The following is a 25,497-nucleotide window of genomic DNA, read 5'->3' as shown; positions in this document are numbered from 1 at the left end:
CACACTTAAAATCAATCCTTTGATTTTTCTGAAAATCGACAGTGCCCCTTATAATCCCGTGTGCCTTATGTATGAATTCTGGTTGTGTTTACTGACCTCGAAATGATTTTATGTCGTACACGGAGCTCGATAATCTGTCAGATGTTTTAGTATGACTTTCATAAGCTACTAACCTGCACCGCTTGATGGATTGTCGGAGCATTACGGCTATCGTAGGCAGGAGCCTTGCGGAGTGATACGTACTGTGCTTCAACATAATATTACCGTATTGTGTGTGTATAACCTCTTTTTACGTTTTGTGGATATTAAACATGGTTATGCTGGGGATATGTCCTTGCATTTGCACTGTTAAATTTTTATATAACTTTAATGCACATAAAAAACAGCTGCTTGTTTAAGTGAAAATACATTTATTTTTTTTATTTTTTGCACTAATAAAGTTGTGGAGTTGTAAAGTATTTTGTCTAGTGTCAGTTCGTGTCAGACGTCAGTATCGTCAGTTATATTGTTATTGCAAATTTTCAAATGTATATCGTGATAAATATCTTTGGTCATATCACCCTGCTGTACATCTTACCTGTTTATTTTGTCTCCTCCATGCATTATATTTGTTGTTACTGCTCTTCTTGAAATAAAGATAGAGAGAGAGAGAAAAAAAGAGTTTGAGATTGCTGCCGGGGGTTACAGTAAGGGGGCTATTTTTGTCTTGTTCTAGGGCAGTCTTTCTCAAACGGTGGTACGTACCACTAGTGGTACTTGGGCTCTCTTTGGTGGTACACGGAAATCTCCATTTTTTTTTTTAAAGATTAAATAATATATCATTGCAGAGGTATGCAAAGACGACACAAGAGTTCCCAAGCCTCTTCTGGGAGCCGGAGTAAACCAGAAAACTTGTCCCTGAGCGTGAGTCCTCTATGAAGAGCAGCCTTTCCTTATCGCCAGCAGTCGCGGCCACTACAGAGCGTTGGCAGGCTCGTTTCCCCGGGGCTTAAAACGGAAAAGGCGCCACGGCGCTGCCACGCTGATGGTAAAGACACTGCCCTTTTCCACGTTGCCCCAATCCCAGCCACCATTGATGAGTCGGAGGCTCCCAGGAAACTCGGTGGGGGCGCGAGAGATACCGTCTGTGAGCTGGGAACTATCACCTGGATGCCGAAGCTCCTGGTAGCCAGGACAATGTGATCCGCTTCTTCTGCGAGAGGGCAGTAATCCTTTGCGGCCAGCAGCATTGAGTTGGCGAGGCGACCTCGCACTGGCAACTGTTGGAGGAAGACATGAGTGAAGAGGAATCGACTGTCATCCATTCCTAGGAAGGACAGCATGCTCTCCATGAGCTCGAGAGCGGTACCATCACCCATGCCCGAGAGAGAGAGTTTTATGGCCCACTCTATGTGAGAGAGGGAGTACCGCTGCAGCAGCGGTGCATTGAGAGCGGTGTATTTCCCTTGGCTGGGGGATCCTGGAGGCGGGTCATCACATGGCGGGTGGACAGCAGATCCAGCAAGGCCACCACATTTCGGCTCGTCTGCTGAAACGCCACGAAGAGCAAACGGAGCAAACGGAGCTTCGACGTACATGAGCTACGAAGGAGGGTAGTGAAGCCAAAAATCCGGCAGATTAACCACCACAGCAAAGATTAAAATGTACAGCTCTGCTATCACCTCTGATATAAATGAAGACAGAAAACTAAAGCTCAGCAGTAGCTTTTGTAGGGTTACTGTCTGAAGTTGGGCTAGCTGGTATATTTAATGATGTTCTGTGTGGTGGCTAGCTACACAGCTATGGTTAGCATAACATAAACACAGTGAAGCTGGAGGGTGAACGCTAACCTTTTTCTCCCAATAAAAGTTAATGTGAGGGTTCCTGAAGGTTTGGGACAAAGGCAATCGCATGTCGGGATGATGTAAATGGACCAAACTTCAGTGAGGAGAACAACTGCAATATAATGTAGTCATTAATATACTGCTGCATGGGCTGGCTGTATTTTAAAACTCGGTTTTAAAAACTGAGCTTTCAAATGAATAGTGATGAGTAAAACCGAGAGAGGCCTACAGTGATCACCGCCTTTTTTAGGGGCTTGTTCAGATTAAATAGAACAAAAACATTAAAACATGTTAAAAACACAACAGCCTTAATAAATGCAGAGTAGTTTGGGCCCGGAAGCAGGGTTCATCACGTTATCACATAAAGATTGGATATCCCACCTGCTGTGAATGTTTTAATGCAGTACAGTTGTTATTATTATCACTTGTCACATCCTGTTTATGACAGTTACAATAAAGAACATTCATATAAGAAATAAAATTGTCTTGTGTAAACTGTATGTGGTGTTAAATAGGCCTATACTATTGTACTTTAATGTCAGTCATAAGGGTGGTACTTATTGTGAAAAGTTTGAGAAACACTGTTAGGGGATCCTGTGAACGAAGACTAAGAGTAATATTTTGCTTTCAGTGTGAGTCCAGAAGAGCTAAACAACAGTGCAGAAGTTCCCCACAACAGGTTGCTTCCCTATTTTTCAGGTTTAAAATCAGTTTTTCTGCCCTGATGCAATCATATGTTCAGGTGGCCAAAGGAACAGTGAACAGTAGCATTTAGTGTGTGAATGTGTGTGTGAATGGGTGGATGACTGGGTGTGTAAAGCGCTTTGGGGTCCCTAGGGGGGACTAGTAAAAGCGCTATACAAATACAAGCCATTTACCATTTAGTACTATGCTGAATCTCCTCATACCCGTGTGCTGATGTGTGTGCACTGCTCTGCTATTAAGACTGAACTTGAGAAGCTCATGCAACCTACTAAATCTTGAACAGTACTTTTACTGAAACCCAATTAGGAGAGAAGACGCCAAAGTTGATGGAGGTTCTAGACATATTGTGAAAGTGATGAAAATGAGGAAAAACTGGATTTGTTTACAATTAATCCAAGGGAATTTATTTTAATAAACAAGATAAAATTAACAAACAGTGGATTCACAGTGAATATGCGGATTTGAACAGATGAGTTTTGAGTTGGGATTTAAACTGTGGGAGAGAACCAATGTTTCTTATTTCTGGGGGCAGAGAGTTCCACAGCCTGGGAGCAGAGCAGATGAAAGCTCTGCTTCCCATGGTGGTGAGGCGGAAGGAAGGTACAGCAAGCTGGATAGAAGAAGAAGAACGAAGTGAACGGGCAGAAAAGGTGGTGGTTAACAGGTCAGAAAGGTAAGGAGGAGCGAGGTTATGAATGGCCTTGAAGGTGAGCAGAAGAAGTTTGAAAATTATCCGGAATTTCACATAAGCTCACAGGGAGCTTATGGAAGGATTTTTGGGGGAGACCATGCAAAAGAGAATTGCAGTAGTCAATACGGGAGGTAACAAGACTATGGACAAGAATGGATGTAGACTGGGTGGAAAGAGAAGGAAGCAATCTGTTAATGTTACGTAGATGGAAGTAGGCAGAACGGGTGAGATTATTGATGTGAGATTTATAGGAAAGTAAACTGTCTAGGATGACACCAAGGCTCTTAACCTGAGGAGAAGGGAAAACTGTGGAGTTATCGATGGTGAGTGAGAAATGGTTTGCCTTCAAAAGGCAAACCATTTTATGTTCCTTTCAGCATGGACAGCTTTTTTTTTGGAACACCTGTATGAATTAGTAGCACCAGCTTTCAAGGCTTGATCAACCTCCATTGCTGCAGAACAGCTTTAAACTGTTAACCCATTTTGTGTTTCCTGGAAAAGGCCTTTTTGCATAATTCTGAAGATTACATTATTTTTCAGTTTTGGGTAACCTTATCTTTTTTTTTTAACCTCAGGCAGTTCACCACTTACCTTTGTACCATTTCAAGCTATTTATTGGACTTGAATGACTTGAACTGCAAAAAATATAAATGGAAAAATTGGGGTGTTCTAAAACTGTTGACCAGTAGTGTAATTTTATACTTTTCCTAAATTAGAATTTGAATTATATGATATATTATTGCAGCTTTATAAATAGCACTAAAAACAAAAGCTATTTATAAAGTGCAAAAAATAAATGTTGGTGGTTTTATACTGAAATCATTTGTTACGGATTCAAATATTGAGGATGGATACAGGAGGAAAACCAAAAATAACCACACTGGTCCGGCCGGGTCAAGTCAAACGATGATTTAATGAACACACGCGTGGGAGATGGACACCATACAGCAGACAGCATCAGATCTCGTTTCAGACACCACACAACCATTGTTTTATGAAAATCAGGGTATTAGAACGCCCCCTCATGCGTACAGGTGGTACAATACAGTCAATATTGACAACTTTAGACACAGCAAAGGAACATTCTCTTCGTCTCGAGGACAGACACTGGCTCCCACTCATCTCCTTAGAGCCAACTGTCCCTTACGGAGACACAACATTACAGCTGCAAGGTTTTGCAAATTATCAAGTTGACCTGTATATAATACGCTGAATCAGGCATGCAATATTAAATGAATGTTGGTTTAATTAACTACCACTACTTAAAAACTTAATGAAAAGATATAACTAGATAAAAAATCACAAAGAATCACATGATATCAGTGTTATGTAAGCGCGTGCAACCTCCTGGGCCCAAAGTCATCCCACACCATGGATCAGCCAGTCATAACGCCGACTGAAGTTTTTGACCTTTATTAACTCGGGCACAACTCTATAATGAGCAACAAACTGCAATGTGTATAAGGTGATCATGTTTACACCTGCAATGAGAGATAATATGATTATTCTGACACCTGTAAGTAGAAGATTAACACCAGGTTATAGCAATCACTGTAATACAAATATTAAGATAATGTCAATAGCTTCAATCAATGTTTAATGCAATGCTTATTAAATGATTCTGATATAATATTGATGCTGATGCTAAAATAAAAGTAAAACACCCCCTTCTCACCCGACACATTCCACCTTGAGTATTTTTTTTTCCTAGGGTGTGCTCTAATACTTCTGTCATAACATGCTTTCATTGCTTCATGCTCTTTAAATTTAGAAAGCTGCGGTGGCACTTACTTTAGAGCTATTTTATTAAACGTGTTTGTCAAAAAAATATAAGAAACATTAGGCTGTAGTAGTTAATAAGAAGACACTCTGGCTTCACAATCACATAATTTCTGCATGGACGAAGATTTCGAATAAACCTTAAAAACAAATTAGCATATAAATGTTCATCTAACCACCTGTGGTTTGGATGGTGCTTTTTTAACGTTTGCTCATTAGATGATTGTTATTTGTCATATTATGTTACAATATGATTTGAAGAGTTAAATCACAGCACCCTGTATTTATGAGTTTGATTGTTTTGTGTAGTTCAATTAGTTATTATTTGAAATTGCCTGTGTCAGTCCGATGTAAACACAGTGTAAACTCCTGAGGCTGTCCAGAAACGGTGTTCATGATCCAGTTGATCGTTTACAGAAAGCATGACTTGCATCTCACTGTTTACTTTCTGCGGCATCAATATTATGCAATCTTTGGAAACGGACTTCACAGTGGAACTTTTCCAGAGCACACCCTCCCCTCCAGGTGCACATGACGTGTTTGATCTCTGTAGTACTGACATCCTGGAAAAGATTTGACAGGCCCTGCTCAGATCTTTAATTTCTCTTTTTATCTCCTTTTAATTAGATGGCACTAATTCTACCTGCAGTCCTGATTCAATATGTTAAACATGAGAATCTATTGCTAGAAGGCAGGCACAGCAGGCAGGTACAATATCTGAAAAAGGGGATCCTCGTTGGTAGGTCCCAACAGGCAGAACAAGGCGATCCTATCTGAGGTGGTTAGTTTGTGTCAGCATTATAGTTATGGCCTGTTGTCAGCAAAAAAAGGGTTGAAACCCTGCCCATAAAAAAAAGAATACATAAATTTCTTGCATATGTATAGATGTGATTGTTTGAAGTAATAACTCACAATAAAGAAATAAAAACAGGGGTAAGACCCATGCTTGAAACAGGCTTAAAGACATCAATCAGTGCTGTTTATTTTAACAGTTTAGTAGTTCTTTCAAAACTGTGGCTTCCTAGAAAAAAAAAACACAACACTTAGGCTGATGCTGCCTTTCATGTGCAATCAGGTCAATTTGTGAAACATATTCTATCTATGTCGCATAAGATGTTTTTACTGTTTTTGAAATTCCTGAAGCCAAATCTGTTACACCCATGGTCCAGAAGTTGGGTCATCAAAAAATTCAATTCATTATTAAGCTCAAAACCTGTCCTATTACACGACAGTGTTCTAGGATTTGGGAAAATCCGTTCCAACAATCGAACATGAACGTTGCACTAGTGTGAAGAAATGGACCCGTATACGCATGCGCAGTGGTTATGTTTGCGTTCCTCCTCCCTCCTCTGAGACTGACAGCCCGTTAGCTGCTGCTGCTCACCGGCAATGAGACAGCAAACACGGACGCGATACGACAACCTGAGATGGACTTAACGAGTACTTTTTACCACTACAAAGACGGATATTATTTAACACCGTCGTCCATTAAGAGCAGAAGGTGTCTCTGACTAATTTTTTGGTCTCTGAGGTGTAAAACGAGACTCGACGTCCGGGAGAAGGAATGGATGCGACGGCTGATTTCCTGCGACACGCACCGGCCAGCTAAGAGGCTTGCAGATTCGCGTTGAGGAGCGGTTGAGTGCAGCTGAATTTGCTCACGGTTTGCCTTATTTCTCCGTGCTTAAAGTGGCAGCAATATCCTCAAAAATACAGTCGTAATCGGGAGGGGAGGGGGGGTGAAAGGATACACAAAGTTCCAGAGGAGCGTATCTAATCGACCCAGCGCAGCTTTAGCTAGCCAGCGGCTACCTGGATTTCACATTCTGTTTATTTATTTTGTAATCAATTATAGTGTTGTTTTTATTGTTATGCAGCTTAGCTTCTGCAGAGTTAGGAAGAGGAACACCGCCTGCAAGCTTGGGTTTTAGCCTGACTGCAGCTGGGAGCGTTTGGCTTGTGTGTGTGTGTATGTGTGTTTGTTTGTTTTTTAAGGCACGTTAATCACGTGACTTTTTTCACTTATGGCTCGCTATTTGCGCTAGCTACTAGGCAGCGCAGCTTTTTGGCCTCGAGAAACTCTTTCAGCATAAAAATGCACCACCAAGACTTCCCCGGAGACCAGTCCGGGACCGGGAGCCGGAAAACTGCTTACCACTACAGGAGAGGCAGCAGCGGGGCGCCCCCAGCCTCCTCCACTGCCGGTGTCAGCGCAGTAGACGACAATCCAACCCAGGTTGGATCCTCGTCTCCTGGACTCCACCATCAGCCTCAGTCCCAAGTGGCTGGAGCTCAGGTGAAGAAGAAAAGTGGCTTCCAGATCACAAGTGTCACTTCCGCTCAGATAAACGTTAGCGGCAACAACAGCTTGGCAGATGATACTGAGAGCTACGACGACATGGATGAGTCCCACACTGAGGACCTGTCCTCCTCTGACATGCTGGATGTGTCCGTGTCAAAGGCCACTGATACGGGTGTGCCGGAGAGGAGCTCCTCTGATGAGACTTTGAACAGCCTCCATGGAGTCGACACGCCTGGACTGGTGTCACCTAATGAGCCTCTCCAGCCTCATTCTATCCCACAGGGGTCTCAGCATCACCCCTCTATGGTAAATGGGACTGTGCATCATCAGTACTACCCTCAGCAGCACAACCAGGCCCACCATCATCACTCTGACAGCTTAGGAGGAGGTGAAGCATCACTGCCAACACTTCCCATTGCTCCTTTGGCAAGCTCCAGCCCATCTATAGCTTCCAAAGTTGGTCTTAACCAGCCTCAGAGGCCACCAGCAGTGTTTGATAACACTAAAACTGCAGGGGGGGCAAGCCAGCCTGCAGCCTCTGTTGTTGGTGGGGCAGCCACTGATCCACTTGTACAAGGCAGTGTGAACATTTCTACTGTGTCTGCTGTTGCTGCTGCTCCAGGTTTTGATAACACTAACATGGGTGGGCAGGTGGCTCCTGTTGGTGGAGGAACCGGTCCATCTGCTGCTACTGCTCCTCCTCCCAGCACTCAGACTCACCACACCCAAACTCAGACAGCCACCGGCTCTCGCTTCAGGGTGGTCAAACTAGATACAAACTCGGAGCCGTTCCGCAAAGGGAGATGGACTTGCACAGAGTATTACGAAAAGGAGGTTCCTCATCCTCCTACGGCGGAGGCAGCAAAAGGTGCAGAGGTGGTTGCAGACCCTGAAGCAGGTAATGCTGGGATCAGTCCAGGTGTAGCTGCCGTACAGCTGCCTCACACCGTGCAGCCCTATCAGCCACCAAGCCAGGACTTCACTAGTCCACAAGCCATGCAGAGTCCACTGCAGGGACCTGCACAAACCACACTTGTAACCTATGTTTCACCTCAGGAGGTTGTTGTAGGGAAGCCAGCGGTTCCTGTCAGTATCCCTCCTGCATCACCACAGGTGACACCACAGACTGGTGTAAGCCAGCAGCCCTATTCTGTGGATCCTCACCAGCCTCACCAGCCTCAGCCACAGGGAGGGTATCCTGCACCTCAGCTCCAAACGGGGGTCAGACAGCCAGACTTTATTCAGCCCACCGCACCTTTCCAGACACAAGTCCAACCTCCACTGCCGCATGCCACAGCTATAGTCTCTGTGACGCCACTGCCAGGGGTCACGGTGCAGCAGCCTGTAAGCATTACCCAGCAGCTGCCCCATCATGGTCAGGTTGCCCCATCTGCTACAGCAACCATTGCCACAGGACAGCCCCAGACCCTCCCAGCTCCACCTCAACCCCAGCCTCGTCCACAGCCACAAACCCAACCCCATTCTGCTGGCACCATCACCATAGCACCCACCCACGGGACCCCCTACATGCCTCTGACTGCGCTGCAAGCTGATCTTCAGCCCATCCTCACGCCAGGCACGACCTTCACCCATGTTCCTGCTGGGGGGAGTGCCATAACAGCGTCCCAGCTGGAGGACGCCCAGAAGCTTCTGCTCCAGCACCAAGGTCTGCTTGGGCTGCCCAGGCTGGGGGCTGCAGCAGGTGGAGACGGCGTCGCAGAAGCTGGCAGTGCTGCTGGAACTCTGGCCCACATGGGGATGTCCGCTGAGGCCAGTGCCTTCATGGTGGCTGCAGGCCTGAGAACTCATCATGGTGAAGGAGAGGACGACAGGTGAGGATGAATGGCTTGTGCTACCTAAACTGTTTGATTCTAATGTAAACTGTGAAGGTCTTTAATTAAACGAAAAGCTATTCTTGGTACATTGTAGGCAAAGCTGAGGTACAAACAAAATAAGTCTTTCCCATTCCTGTAATTTCTTTTTTTCCCCCCACATCAGTGGTACACACTCTGGTCTTGTTGTTTAAATCAGAACTAGAAGTTCAGTGTCACATGTGCTTGATCCTGTGTCCCTTGAGGTCCCCCTGACAGCTATCAACACACCAGACATCAGGAAAAAAAAAGCAGACTGGACACTGCTGCTGTAAAACATCAGTGGCTGCGGAGCTGCTGACTCACTGAGGGTGCTTGTGACTCAGCAGATGCTGTAGCCTGTTCATCCCCCCCCCCCCACCCCCCATTTCCATCCACCACCATCTACTGGACACTTGTCCAGTTTTTTAGTCTGAGTTTCCTGTCCCTTCACTCTCCCCTTAGACTTAATCTTTTATTAGACACCAGCTCTGTTGATATGTGCCATGATATGGAGAACTGTGCAGCAGTTTATTTATATGCACACATACCAAATGCTCATTTTCTAGAGTTAGTAGTTTTCTAAAAAAAAAAAAGAAAAAAAGCAAGCTTTGTTTAAATTTAGTTGCTTCGGGGGGGACTTGACCCATTTGCGTCTACACTGTAAAGTTGTGTTGCATAAATCTAAAAACTGTGGCGACAGAGAGAAACAGAATAGTGTCATGGAAGCGTTCTCCTGTTACCATAGTGCTGCCCTGTGAGCTGGTTAAGCAGGAGATCCATGTTGTGAGTACAGTTAACCCCCCCCCCCCTCCCCCCCTCTCCCAGACTGTAGAGGGCATTTGATGGACTGCCACCAGGCTCCACTGAAGACCACTAGGAGAAAAGGACAACATATTCTGTGGATGTTGTGGTGTTTTTGTAACCAGCTGTTGGCAACAAATAGACTTTTTTGTTTTGTTTTTTTGCTTCCAAATTGTTAGCAGCAAAAGAGAGAATGTTTAAAGCTGAATTCAGTTATCACGTCATGATTTCAGTCGTCTTCTTGGCGTTCGAGTTTAAGAAACAGAGAAACAAATGATTGCTGGCTTAATGTTGACGTAATCTCAGTAACGCTGAGCCACAGACAGAGCAGGACAGTGTTCGCTTGTGGAGGCTTTTGTCAGCAGTTCGTGGCACCCCATCAAGGCCGTGTGCAAGTGCGTTTCTATCTGTCTGTCAGTCAGCTTCTTTTCTTGCCATGAATCAGCCACTGTCCTGCAGCAGCAGACAGTCTTGCTGTGTGTGTATCATCTTTGTTTATAGTCATTGTCCTGTCATGCTGCGATCAGGCTGTGTGTTTCTGTTACTGTCACAGCTTTCGTTCCACCCCCTCTGTCACAGTCTCTTTTCTTTCTGTTTCCTTTCTTTGTGAAAGCGTCTGAGGTGATCTCTCTTCTCTTAGACACCAGGGCTTTTGTCTTTCCACTCTTAAGATGCTCCTTTCTTCTCTACAGGTTGTGACTTTAATGATGACTAACATTTGTACACATCCAGTTGTAGGTGTAGCTTTTCACGAAAAATAGGGTGGAGATTGTTGTCTGTGGCTGTTTGCTTATTGGAAACATGTCAGTGGGTATCGCTGAGGAAAAATAATTTCCAGAGTTTCAGAGGTCTCTTTCCACTTCCACCTCTGAATCGACACTAACTCATTATCCTGGGTGATCAGTTTCCTGTGGAGCCCAATCAGCCCTGTTCACACTCAATATTGTTGCTGCTGTGTGTCAGAGTCCAGATTGGGTCTTTAAAAGCCGTCACGTTGCAGCTGTCAGGAGGTCGAAAACGCTTGATCTAGCACAGCTGCGGACACGGACTCTGCCAAGTTCTGAAACAAAGACGCAAGGGTGTGTCTGCTCGTTTTTTTTAAATATCTGCCCCAGTGATGTTAATTAGTAATATCACAGCAAGACCAGGGTCCTCCTCCCTAGGGCAGAATGTCAGCTTGCTGTAATTGGACTTTGGGATATCAGAGTAGAAGGAAAACACTCATGACCTCACACAAACACACTTCTAGGTGACCGTGCACCTGCCGTCTGTGTCCTCCACACACGTTTCTCCATTTCTGTCAACAACACTGTGTAGAAGTGCGAATCTGCAGAGAAACTGACCTTAGGAGTAGCCTCCTTTTCAACCTCTGCAGGTAGTTTCAACTCAGAGTGTACATGGTCTCCTGTGCAAATTTATTCCTTTTACTTCCTTTATGTATGATGCCGTTATGTAAATATCTGTCATGTGCTCTTTTAGACTTTCAGCTGACTGAATGTCAAAGTTACCCGAGCTTTCGGTTTGCTTGCAGCACATTTTGCATGGATATTTACCTATATGACTTCATCCTCAGCTGTAAAAGCTAGAGGTGTGATCTAGTGATTTATGGCCTGTAAACTTTTACACAGCTTCTTTTTTCAGCTTTAGATTAGCAGCATTGTGTCTCATCTTGAAGCTTTCTTCTGTGTTTTACAACCCTGAAATAAAGTCCAAATCCTTGCCAGCAGTTAAAACATTTGTTCAGCGTTGGATTAATTCCACTATTGTTATTAGTCTTGATCTGATCTGATTCATGAGCATCAGAGTGTAGCTCTTCCTTCCTGTTTAAATGACTCCCTCTTAGATATTTTAGCAGAAAAGGGCCATATGAATTTGAGATGTTCGGCTTCTTAAAACCTCTTCAGGTCATAGAGATAATAAGCCACCTGTCAAGCTGTATTTGTAGTTATACTGGCTCGGCCTCATGATTCATGTTTGCTAATATTGGCACACCTGCTTTTAACTGACTTGTCATTCATAGCTAAGCTTTGACAAAGCAGAGGAAGTCCCCGACGGCTAAGATTAAACTTGACTGTAGCTGGCATCAAAGAGAAGTTGCTCTGGGTGCCCTTTTATTTCAGGTAAATCCAGCTGAGCACTCCCACAGTTACCAGGAGAAGGTCCAACAAGTCCAAAAGCAAGTAATATGCTGCTTTAAAAAAAAAGATTACCTGGGAAAAGCAAATGTTACCAAAAAACCTCATACTGTTCTGTTAATGGCAATGGTATTAATCTTTAAAACAGTCATAGTGCAGCACACATTTTTGCACCATGACTACCACAAACAAGCTGAGACAACAAATTAAAGAGTAAAGTAGAAACTTAAGCCTGACAGCATCAGACTTTCAGGTGTCCAGGAATGTTTTATTCTATTTTTGCATCTGGGTGTTGGATTTAAAGCTTTCAGTGATACTAGTTCCTAAATGAAACCTTTTGAGGTCTTGTTTTTTCCACGTACAGCCTTTAGGCTGTTCAGTAGCATTTATGGTTTCATGCCAGTTGTACCTGTTGGAGCAGTGTGCTCAAGGTGAGTGACTTTTACATTTATTTATTTTTTTGTGGTTAAGGCAAACCGACAGACACACCTGTGGCAAACTGTCTCAATGCCAGTGGTTCTCAAACTGTGGGGCAGGCAAACAACCAGGTGAAAAATGTGATGGGAATTCAGGGCTGTGTAATTGTGTTTTGATTTTGGAAAGTTTCTCAGGGGGAGATACAAAGTACACATTTAACCTTATTGCACACGGAGAGACATGGAGCAGACTTCTGATCAGATTTTGTAATTGATACCTTAGATTTGTCTACGACAGACGTTCCCAAAGTGTGGGGCCCGCCCCCTAGGGGGGGCGCAGAGCCATTGCAGGGGGGGCGCGGCATGAAAAGGGAAAAAAAACAAAAAAACAACGCTTGGACACTGCTAGCACGGGCGCCCACACGAACGCAAAGCAGGAGATGAAGCATAGCTGAATATGTTTCCAAACCAACTTCATTCTATGGTGAAGCATATCTTCCCTTTGGTTTCACCTGCACAAGTGCCGAGGTAGGTCTCCCTGCAGGATTGGTTTTCCCTTCGTTGGGAGCAGCGCTGGGCTGTTTAAATCACGGACAAACAGTATCCCACATTCTTGATTTGTAGTTCACAAACACTTGTTGTAATGACTAACTACTCCTGACATTTTGGAGATGTTAGCTCTTTATACAGTAAAGTTACAGCGGGATACAAATAACATCAGGCTGATCCTGCCACAATTTGTTCCCCGGTTCAAATCACGGACAAACAGCATCCAACAGTTGTTTATGTTTTTGAACCCATTTTGCAGAGGGATTTTTTTGAAAAATGTATTGATAGCAATGATGAATATTATTACACAGGAAAAAAAAAACAACTACATGTAAAATAATTACACCATGACGCCTCTGCCTTTCTAAATGGAGGGACAGTAACTGCGTGGGTATGTAAGCGTGTAAAACCTGCAGATAGTCAGATTAACAGTATTTCGTCTCTGTCTGCCATTCTGCAATTCATCTCATGTAAACAATAACGTGCACACAGCGTGAGGTGAAAAAAGGCACATACCTTTGACATTGCGTGACGAACTCTGTATTCCTCGTCCACACGTAAACGCAAAAAAGGAGTTTTAAAAAATCTCTGTTCTCAGTGATTCGAAACGCCGTTTACGTGTGGACGAAACAGCTGCGTTTTCAAAAATACCCGTGTAGGTGCTGACGTAGCGTAAAAGACTTAGTAGTTTATTTTCTTACTACCTGTCATTTATTGCAGATTACTTGTATTTGCTTAATTGTTTACTAAATGTTTGAGGTGTGAAATAAACCGCAATGGAGCAAAATATGGGCGTGTGTGGTTGGAGGATGTGTTCGTGCGTGTGCGCGCGAGGGGGGGCGCGAACATTTTTCTTGTAAAACAAGGGGGGCCCAGCAAAAAAAGTTTGGGAACCACTGGTCTACGAGAACGCTGAGGGATAGTTTTTATTCAGTTATTGTCTTGTTTATCACATGGGGAAAAAAGTTAATTCCCATCACAGTTCTTCAAAATTACCCCAGTACTGATTAAAATTTTTAAGGTGTGGGGTGGTCCTCATTTTCTGAGGAGGGCATGCCACCCAAAAAAAGGTCTGAAATGTGCTCAGTTCCTTTTACGTTCCCATCAGATGAAGGTTTTGCAGTAAGCCCCACCAGTACATAACTTTCTTCCATCACCTCATCAGACACTTCTCCTCAACTTCAACAAGCATTCTGATCCAGCTTTTTATGAGATTGACCAGGTTTTTCTTAGAAAGGATGTTTGGCTTCCAGGTGCCTCTTCAGCTTTGTATAGCACTATGGTAGCATTTGCTAAAGTTCATTGAAGCCACAAAATAGTAGCTTTCACTATAGTTTCTGCTGATAGTGTTATATCTCTTTATTTTAGGTGGTGAGTTATCTGCACCGGTAGTTAATTGTTAGCTTATGGATGGGTACCAAAGGATGGTAGTTTTGATTCGTGTGCATGCTTGCCTGTGTAAATTTATATCATTTACACAACATGAATGCAGAAATACTTCCTTTATATACAATGCTGATATGTAAATGTCTGTCATGACTGAATGTCAAAGTTACCTGAGCTTTCAGTTTGCTTGCAGCAAATATTATGGGAATATTTCTTTATGAATTAATTCTCAATCAAGTAATTTACTGCCTATAAAACTTACACGTTCACAGCTTTATATTAGCGACATTGTTTTGTAGTTTGATTGCAAGCATTTGGATTTCATTGAAAAAGGGTAGTAAAGCTTCAGTGGCACCTGAGAGCCAGTATTTCATTGGTTATGGTAGAAGTTTTGCCAATACCAAAGTATTGACTGTTAGAAAGCAGCAGCTAATTTCATAGCATAATGAGAATGCAGTTTAATTAAAGACAATGTGTGTGAAGAGGTGGCTTCGGTTAAGCAGGTTAACACCAGCAAGCTCCTGTCAAAAGCTGTCTGTCAAAGCGAGCATTAACTACTTTTATGTCATTACTTTACACCCACATATGGATAGCAGCACTGATAATAGTATTGTTAAGTGTCATTGAGAAAATCAATAAAATCTGAATGATACCCACCCCAGTAAAATGCATAAGGCAATAATACCCCCCCCCCCCCCCCCCCCACACACACACACGTTTTATTGTTCTCCTTACCATCAGTCAGAACTGTTTGATGTGAACTAATATAATTATGTAAATTTCATCCATATGGTTTCCACATGGGAACCACTTTTCTTGATAAACCAAGCTTCAGTTTTTCCCACGTGAAATGTTTGCTTTGATCAAGACGAACCTATGAAATCACAGGTCTTTTCTGGCAAAAGATGGCTTTGTTTTGCAAGTGGAATCAAATGTTTTCAATGGTATTTGGGGTCATTTCTTTGAGGGAACACAAAGTCTTTAATGAGGTCAAACTCAATGAGTTCACAAGCACAAGTTGTTCCCTCTATACCATAGGTGTCACTCTAATTACATTTGGCCCGCGAAGCCATATCAAATTATTATTAGAGCTGGCCTACTGGTATTATACAGCTAATATATATATTGTTTAGTATTAAGCTTTCCTTGTTCCATATTCAGTTTTTCAGCAAAACTTGTTTGAGTCCATAAGAAGAGATTCATTCTTAAATCTGGAGGAAGATTTTTTTTTAATAAATATTAATGTTAGCCCGCGACTTTGTTCCAGTTTTGAATTTTGGCCCACTGTGTATTTGAGTTTGACACCCCTGCTCTATACAAATATGTCTGTGAAGTTTTGTGAAATCCTGCAGCAGAATTTGTCTTGAGTTGGCCAGCTTAAAGACTTTCCTGCAGGCACCTCTCCAAGCACGCTCATCACAGGTGTATTATTTGAACTGTGAACTGCCGCAAGAGCTCAGCAGGTTTCCCTTTGAGTTGTCATGGATGGTTTAGCTCTGCTTCAGGTTTACTGGGCGGCATCTCCTATCTGTCATGAGCGATAAGTCACACCTGAGGGCTGTTAAGTTGTTTCTCCGGTAATTAGTTTTAACATCACGTTACGCTTCAGTAGAGACGTTGACTCAGCTGTTGGTCTGCTCTGTTGTGCTGCTGCTGAACCACGAGGTGGCAGTGTGGGCTCATAAATGATCACAGCATTGAAACGTGGTTGTTTATGTAACCGTAATATGCTTGTAGAGTCACTGACCTAAAATATGCCTTGCAGCTAAGCGGACACATCCCTTCTGCATGCGGTGCACAAACAAAATGAGCAGTTTAGGATCTTCTCTGTGCTTACTGTCAGAAATCGGCATGTAATAACTGTTTGGACGGTTGCTGCATGCAGGGGTTGTTATGATTTATCCCGGGGAAGGGTTTGAAATGCACTGGAGGTTATTTCTGGGATGGATTTGCTCCTATAAGCATATTTGCATCAACTTGTGGCATAAATATGCATCCCCTTTGCCTCAGTGTAGAAACATTTTGTATATAGGCAGTAAATGAATTTGTCATGGCACAGTGTAATTTTTCTGTGTGGCGACAAACCTTCATTCTGCACATTAATTTCAAGGTCATTGGGGATTTATATGCGGTGTAACCTGCAAGAACATGCTTTTGTTTTGCACGCAAATGTCTGCTCTCTACATGCGCATTTGATTTTCTGTCATGTTTGAGAAAGTGAATCTGAAAGTGCATCTTTGTGTGTGTGTGTGTGTGTGTGCGTGCCTGCGTGTCCTGAGATCAAGATCAGAGTGTCCGCTGGCTCTGACGGGTTCTGTTTTGGGCAGCATGTGTTGGGGTTTTAGGGCAGACGAGTGTCACGTTTCTCCGCCTTGTGCCTTCATGCAGAGCTGCTCCTAAAGAAAGTCCCACACCAGTGAGATCATAATGTGGGTCCATGCATGTAGAAGCGTGTTTATGGCTTGAGCTGCTGGCATGGTTTATGGTGCGTGTTTGTGTGAAGTTGTAGCTGTTTACAGGAGAGGGAGTTTATTGGAATGAGTGAGCTGCTGTTTTCCTCCAGGCTTTTGTACTGAAGGGAAAAGATAAGATGGGAGGAGGAGGTGCGTTTTATGATTTTAACTGGCTGTGTCACAATAACTGTGGTGCTATTTTCTTTCTTCTTCTTTTTTTTTAATTCTCTGGCTTTTCTCACACTGACCTAAGAAGTAAGAAATTTGATGATATTGAACATGAATCCATGCATTTATGGTAGGTAACTGAGCATATAGTAATTTCATATCCTCAGCGTAGCTAGGAAGTGGGAGACTGCTTGTACTACTGAAAGTTTTGTTTTTGCAGATGTAAAGAGGATCTACTTAAGTTTCCACACGCTCAGACTACATTCTTTAAGTTTAATTAAAGCTGATCTCCAGGGAAAAAAATTCTCTACTAAACCGTCCAAAATAACTATTCTTCTGACAACCCAAAGCACATGGCACATTTCTGAATTCATCTTCTACAGCCTAATGCATCTTCTTGGAATTTTCTTTTAAAGATACCTGTTATGGGGGAAAAAATCCTTATTTACTTAATTCCTTCCCTTTATTCCATCCTTCATCTGATTGGCTGCCCTTCACAAACAGAACGTTTGAACAGCAGGTGCGTGGGACTGGTGTGCATGAGATGACAAAGTCTCTGAGTAGTGAAAACCATCTGAAACAAAACATTTCAGAATGTGGAACTTTGAAAATCATGGCGAGGTATGCTCATAACGCCTGGCTTTTTAAATTATATGAAAGGCTGATCCTTACAGCTTCACAAAGTAAACTCTGTAAGGAGTGTAACTAATCAGTACATGTTTACAAAGCCTCAAATATATCCCTCTAGATGTACATGGGATTTCTGACTGTCCTTAGTTATTATTTTGCGAGTTGGTCATATTGGCTTTAAAAAATTTTTTTTTAAAGCCACTTTATCATATAGCAAACAGTATATTAATGGGTGTATAAATCCAGTGTTTGTAAAGCTAATGTATGAAAATGTCTGAGACAAGCGGCCCAAGCAAGAAAACCTCTGTGGCACATGTTTGATTACTATTTATCTATAATTAATTATTGTTTTTATGTTTTATTTTTTTAACTCATCAACACTAAATAAATGAGAATAACCACAGACATGATTCTAGATTGTTGGATACTAGCACATGGCCATGCTGCCTTATTGTTTGGCCTGTTTGTGGTGTTGGTAAACTGACACACTAAATCACACGGAGAGACTAAAGACATGGTGTTGGATTTGGTTTATATGCTAAAAGTGGGTCATTTTAGCCTGTTGCCAGGTTGGTGTGTAACCTTTGTGGTTATACATGAGAGGTCATTGTCATTGTGAAATTGAAACAATAGGATGCTTTGATAAGGTGTTGTAGCAGCATCGAGGCTAAAATCTGGCCTTTTTCAGCCTTTTGATAGCTGGTTGCCAGGTAATGTGATGGCATCATAATATTAGCATCCTTCAGAGAGCTAAGCTGCACCTCTGTGCCAAGTTTTTGTATTTGAACAACCAAACAGGCAAATACATTCTGTGTTATAGTGGAAAAAGTAATAGTAACAAAGTATAGAAATTAGGCGTATTTTTTTATGCTTTAAGCTATAAGACCTGAGCTTACACACCTAGGTTTTTTTGTTTGATTGGGGGAGTGATTTTAATCACAGTCTGATCACTTGATCTTGATTGAATCATTAACACAAAATAAACTCCGTTATTGTTATGCATTTCTAGTTCATTGATTACAGACTAGCATGCTTTAAGGTAGCATTAGCAGCTCTACATGGGTGTTTTGGTGATAGTAAGGTGAAATATGATATTGGCGATGTTTGCATTGTGGTTTCAGTTTCAGTGCTGAGGAGTTTCTGTCCCAAAATAAACTTCATGGTGAACCTGTTTGCTGTAGTTTGATATGGCTGTGTTTCTTCAGGGGGACTCTGTGCAGTCATTACCCTACACCTGCTCTCCTGAGCTTCTCCTTTCCAGTTTCTCTGGTCTGTTTTTGAACATCTTTCACTCTCACATGACAAGAACATGAGAGTTGTAGCACCCATCCAAGAAAAACATTTCCCCCTGAAAGTGAAGCGGTAAAATCGTAATTGTGTGTGAAGCCTCTGCGGTTCTCATTGTTCAAACACATTAAATTCACTACGTGATGCCTGCTGACCACGGAGAGCTGCAAGCAAAGTTTCTCAACTGCTGGTGAGAAGATCTTTACTGTTACTGTAGTGACAAGCAAGCTCGCTGTGTTTCCACCGAGTGCTCGAACTTAAAACAAAACACTTACCCATATGACCGAGGCTTGGCAACATAACTTCCTCTATATTGTAATTGTGTCCAAGGTTGTGTAATATTTGGATGTATAATCATTTTAACCCATGGATTATAGTGAGTAAAGTGTGCAGGGGAAGCATCATTCTGGGTGCTTGGAAAAGCTTTTTAGTACTACAGAAATATAGTTAGGCTCATAAATATTTAAACACTGGCATAATTTCAGGTATTTCTTGTATACTCAACCACCACAGTGCGCTTGAAATTCAAGGTGTTTAACAAAAAAGTATTGCAACACCTAGAATTACAGGCGTTGTTATAGACCTACCTTCACAAGCTTTAGTAGTAAACTGATGATTGACAATCAATTATTTAATTGTTCAATTTGAGCTCGGTTTGTTGGGAACTACACTGTTTTGGCAACACATTATCACCTTATTTTGAGTGTAACTAAATTTACAGACATTCTGTCGACCACATGATTACAAAAGTGATGCCTAAATTCCCTCATCTAGTCTTGTCATTCAATGTAATTTGAGAAATTTTGAAAACATTAAAGTGACATCTCCCATATTTTCCTTATTTCTATTTGTTTGATGCGGGTAAGATTTATTGCAAAATGTCTTTTTTTTTCTTCTTCTTCTTCACTGTGTCCAGTTGTATAGAATCTGGATTGACAAGTTTATAAGATCACTTCTAAGTTTGCGCGTAGTCCCACCTCCAGTATTATGAATGGATAGTCATAGAGGCCTATCAACAAGTCAATGATCCCCAGGCAACCGCTGGTCAATGGTCAAAAATCTTGCCATCTCCTAGTCAAAGGAGCTTGCAAAGAAAAGCGTCTGGACTTCTTTAAGTTACGATGACCTGGATGACTGAGAACCTTCACAGACATATTGCCATCTCCTAGTTTGCATTGAAGACATGGACTTGTCTGGAACTGCTTGGTAACTGCTTGCGAAGTCTTAATCATTAGTTATTAGTAATCTCTGGCTCTCTTCCACTGTGTGTCTTTTTTCCCGTCTTCCTCCCTTCACCTCTAACCGATCACAGCAGATGGCCGCCTCTCCCTGAGCCTGGTCCTGCTGGAGGTTTTTTCCTGTTAAAAGGGAGTTTTCCTTTCCACTGTTGCCAAGTGCTTGCTCATAGTGAGCCATTTGATTGTTGGTGTTTTCTGTATTATTGTAGGATTTTTACACTATAAAGCACCTTGTGTTGTGAGTTGGCGCTACATTAATGAAACTTTATGTAACTTTATGTTGAAGAGTGCGACACAAACTTTTATCATTAAAATTAGTCATGCCATTTGAAGCATGTTAGTTGCCTTCAAGACTTGGAAAAGGACAAAATCATTGACCGCCTTACTTATCACCGCCTTTACCCAGGGGATGCCATACCCTGCATTTACGGACTTCCAAAAATCCACAAGGAAGCTGTCCCACTCAGACCCATAGTCAGTAGCATAAACTCAGCCACTTATAACATTGCAAAACACCTTGCTACCATCCTTGCTCCTCTCGTGGGGAACACCCCACACCACATCAAGAACTCCACCGACTTCACTGACAAGGTCCAGAAACTTACCCTGGATCCAGATGAAACCATAGTGTCCTTTGATGTAGTCTCTCTCTTCACTTGCATACCCACCACGGAGGCAGTGGAGACTGTCAGAAAACGACTACAAGAAGACAGCTCCTTGGAGGACAGGACCAACTTCACACCCGATCAGATTTGCACACTGTTAGACCTCTGCCTCACCACTACATATTTCAAATACAACGAAGGCTATTACAGACAAAAACATGGCTGTGCTATGGGCTCCCCCGTGTCACCTATTGTAGCCAACCTTTACATGGAGGAAGTGGAAAGGAAAGCTCTTGGCTCTTTCAAAGGAAGAGTACCCAGCCACTGGTACAGATATGTAGACGACACCTGGGTCAAAATCAAGACACAAGAAGTGGAATCCTTCACTGCGCACATCAACGCTGTGGATAAAAACATCAAGTTCACCAGGGAAGACACGAAGGACGACTGTTTGCCTTTCCTGGACTGCGCTGTGCACATTGAAGAGAATGGCAACCTCAACATCGAAGTTTACCGGAAGCCCACACACACGGACCAGTACCTCCTGTTTGACTCCCATCACCCTCTGGAACACAAACTTGGAGTAATTAGGACCCTACACCACCGGGCAGAACATGTTCCCTCTAAGCCTGAAGGGAAAAAGAAGGAACACACACATGTAAAGGAAGCACTCAAAACGTGCGGCTATCCTAAATGGGCGTTTTTAAAGTCAGCAAAGAGGCACAGAAAAGAAGATCAGACACCAGCGAGGGAGGATAAGAAGGACAGGCGCAACAACATTGTCATCCCCTATGTAGCCGGTGTATCAGAGAAACTCAGGAGGGTTTTCTCCAAGCATGACATCCCGGTGTACTTCAGACCCAGCAACACACTCAGACAAAAACTGGTTCACCCGAAAGACAAAACGCCAAAACACAGACTTAACAATGTGGTGTATGCCGTACAGTGCAGCGAGGAATGCCCAGACCTCTACATTGGAGAGACCAAACAGCCACTTCACAAGCGCATGGCACAACACAGAAGAGCCACCTCCACAGGACAAGATTCAGCTGTCCATCTGCATCTTAAGGATAAAGGACACTCTTTCGAGGATGCCAATGTTCACATTTTGGACAGAGAGGACAGATGGTTTGAAAGAGGAGTGAAAGAAGCCATCTATGTCCACTGTGAGCGACCATCTTTGAACAGAGGCGATGGTTTACGACACCAACTCTCTGCCATCTATAATCCAGTTTTGAGATCCCTTCCCAGACGCCTTAAGGCCCACTCACACCCTGGGCCATCTGACCTCAGGAATTCGCATGATAAGGTGGGGCCAGGTTTCACAATGAAATCACCCGAAACTCTGGCTGATTGGGACCCACACCCAGTTCCACACCTTGGCTCAGGCGATTAGAGGATCATCAGGGGGTCCTTTTGTCCCTCTGTGGGGGGACACTCCCACTAGGGTTATATCTGGGACTCTCCACCATTTGACCTTAGAACTGAAGAAGCCTCTCGGATGAGAGGTGAAACGTCTTCAAGTAACTTAAAGAAGTCCAGACGCTTTTCTTTGCAAGCTCCTTTGACCATGTTAGTTACAACTTTAAGTTACAACTAGTAATCACAGGGAGGCTTTTGGTGCGGCACCCTCTTGGCAGCTGATTTTAATTAGCAAACTTTTCCAACCAGTTGAAGAATACACCTTTTTCGCCCTAGTGACTGTCAGGGGTTTTCTGACTGGTAGGTAGGCTTGTGTGACCGAGGGCACCTATTGCCCACAAACACAAAAAAACGAGCTAACCACATAACCTCATTCAAGGAGGTAAAATCTGTAGATTACAGTTATGTGTATCACATTCGGTCTTACAGTCTCCTCCATTGGCTGTTTCTGATTGTCTCCTTTTTTGGCAATTATTTATTGTTGCACTTACTCCTCCCAGCTTTATGGCAGATGATATGGCAGATTATTATCTGTCAGATGGCAGATAATGATATCTCTTTTTTTTTTTTTTTATGAGGAGAAGAGGGCACATCTGCACCATCACTAACTAGTCGCTCAGTCTACATCTCGCTGTCTTCCCTCCCTTTCCTAGACCATATGGCACTGAGGCTGGTTATGTAAGGCATTGCGTGCACAGCAGTGAGCGATTCTTTCGCTTCACTGAGCTTCAGCCCTGAAGGTCTGATGCCATGAGACTTATTGGAGTTTTGTCTGTGTTTGGGCATAGATCAAGGCAGATTATCCTCTGCTGCAGACGGGTAGAATGGTGGCTTTCATCGCTACCTCTGCCCAGTCAGGTGTTCCACCCTTCAAAATACTAAAATGACTCAGTTGTCATTCCAAATTCAGTTCAAACACACCTTTGTTTTTTCCACATTTGGAAAAATTATCTGAGATGTCATCTGTTGCTGAGTAAAGGACAGAGTTAAAGCCTCTCAAACTGGATTCTGCCAGTCTGCATACATGACCTCAGACGCACACACAAACATGATGCACATGCCCAGGGAGACACACACAAGCTCACGCCTACCAAATGCTCGAGAAGAAGTGATGTGGAAGGAGGTGGGTGATGTGCAGCATGGAGGACGGGAGAGATAAAGAGAGGGATGTAAAGGAAAAAAATGGAAGCAGAGGAATCTTACTTAAGGGATAAGCTGAATACCGAAGTGTGTGAATAATTCAATTTGAGCTTTTCTGAATGCTGCTGCTCTCTCTGGTCATTTTTGAGACACCCCCCCCCCCCCCCCAAAAAAAAAAAAAAAAAAGCACAAAAAAAACAAAAACAAAAAAAAACCAACCAAAAAACAAAACAGCGGCCGACAGCACTGTACATGACTTGTGCGTAATAAGCGAATGAATAATGCAGAAAACAGAGATTTGAGATAGAAAACTGTTCTTGAAGAACATTGAGAGAAAGAGCTGTGCAGCAAGTGTGATTTTTATCGTGGTGGAAGCAAAACAGCACAAGTTAGAGGAAATTCATGACGATGTTTATGTGAAGCTAAATGTGAAGCTTAGTTTTGATCTTCTATTGCTGCTGGTTCAGTCAATTTTGGTTGGAGAGAGACAAAACCTGCAGCTCAGAATATAGCACTACTCACCTCTCTCTGTCCGCCTGCACTTTCAAACGTACATTCGGGAAGGACTACAAGAATATCTGGACCACAACCAATCAGAGAGGTCCTGGCCCTGACTATCTCTGATTGGTTTAGATCATGATATGGGCATAATGTGTCTGTTGTTGATAACGCAGAGACTTCCAGAGTTGCGGAGACCTTTTTTTTTTTTTTTTTTTTTTTTTTCCCCGCATAAGCGACCAAATTGGTCACACTCTAAAGCCCTGGTGTTGGTCACCCAGCTCTGCTTCCTCTCAAACCACATAATAAAAATGAGGTGGAAGTGCTAGTTACTCTCAGCTGGATGCTTTTATGAGGCAGAACATAGATAAACGGAAGTAAAATACACTAAAGGGCATTTACGTTGCTGTTGGTGCAGTTGGTTTCTCACTTTTCTACAGCATAAAGCTACTAAAGCCTAAAGACATCCTCTGCTTCGCTTGTTTTGGCATTTATCTCCATTTCTCTCTTTCTATTCCTATACACTCTTCAGACACAGAACAGTGCTGCTCCTCTAGATTTACAGAATATTTAACGGTCCACAATTTTTATTTTTAATGGTCCCTGTCCTGCAGATTAAATTGATACTGCCTGACTGTGCAGTTCCCAGTGTTGAACAGAAAAGCCCTAACACTCAATTCTGAAGCTAGGAGCCACAAACTGGGTGCGATAACAATCAAACTGAACAATCAAACTGTGTTGGTGGTCCTTGTCAACTGGGGCTGGGCGCTCATGTATGTACCGGCTCACTCCTGGTGGCCGATTGGCGGGGCCTGGCACCTGTGGCCCGGCTGGGCCCCTTCCGGGGGGTGGGGTGCCCTCAGGCCTCTGGCCTCTGGGCCTGAAGCTCGGTCCTTTCTGGCACAGCTGGCTGCCGGAAGAGCCCGCGGGCACGCTACTGCAACCCCCTCTGGCCTCTGCTCCGTAGCTGCTGGGTGACCTCTCGTTTGGGGCTCTACTCAGCTCTTCCCAGGAGGGTGGCACAGTTCCCCCCCCTTTTGGTGGTCCTCCTCGGGTTCTCGTACTCTGGGGCCTCTGGATGTCTGGGGCCTGGACCTCCTACATACCTGCTTCATGCTCTGGGGGACGGGGCTGTGGCTCCCCACACTCCCTAGCAGATCGTTACATGGAGAAACCTTTGGAATACAAGCGTGCTGATCCACACAGATGTACACACGGGTGTACACAGACACAAACTACACCTTTCTTGGCTGCTGCCTCAAAGCACATTGTGCTCTGTCAATCTTGCGTGCTGCACAATATCGTTTAATATTTAGTATCTATTGTTATCTACTGCTAGCTAGCTTATTGTGATGGTGCTGTATTTATTATGGTGCTCTTTTTTTGTTTGCTTTCTCTTCTGTTTTTTTTTTTCTCCATACAGATGATCCAGGTGTTTTGTTTGTTTTTCTTTCTTTCCCCCCTTTCTCACCATCTCTTCTCCCCTCTGGTTTTCTTTCTCTCCCTCTCTTTCTTTCATTCTTTCTCCCTGTCCTATCCCCCAGTCATGTCTGTCCCGTTTTTAGCAACCGAAAATAAAATAAATACATAATTATAATAAAGGTCAATCAAATGGA

At 43.2% G+C, this 25,497-nt stretch overlaps 1 protein-coding gene across 1 annotated transcript in view; it reads left to right on the top strand.

The window, feature by feature from the left end:
* The first annotated feature begins 6,319 nt into the window (after positions 1 to 6,319).
* Positions 6,320 to 25,497, top strand: part of LOC146491747 (TSC22 domain family protein 1) — a 30,243-nt gene continuing 11,065 nt past the window's right edge. The window contains exon 1 of the mRNA XM_085150912.1: positions 6,320 to 9,132. Within this exon, the coding sequence (XP_085007038.1) occupies positions 7,094 to 9,132 (2,039 nt within the window). The 5' untranslated portion in view covers positions 6,320 to 7,093. The remainder of the gene's footprint in view (positions 9,133 to 25,497) is intronic.

Source organism: Neolamprologus multifasciatus, chromosome 23 (genome assembly GCF_963576455.1).
Source record: "Neolamprologus multifasciatus chromosome 23, fNeoMul1.2, whole genome shotgun sequence".
In the NCBI taxonomy this organism is placed as follows: domain Eukaryota; kingdom Metazoa; phylum Chordata; class Actinopteri; order Cichliformes; family Cichlidae; genus Neolamprologus; species Neolamprologus multifasciatus.
Note: the sequence above shows the minus strand (reverse complement) of the source record. Positions and strands in the feature narration are given on the sequence as shown.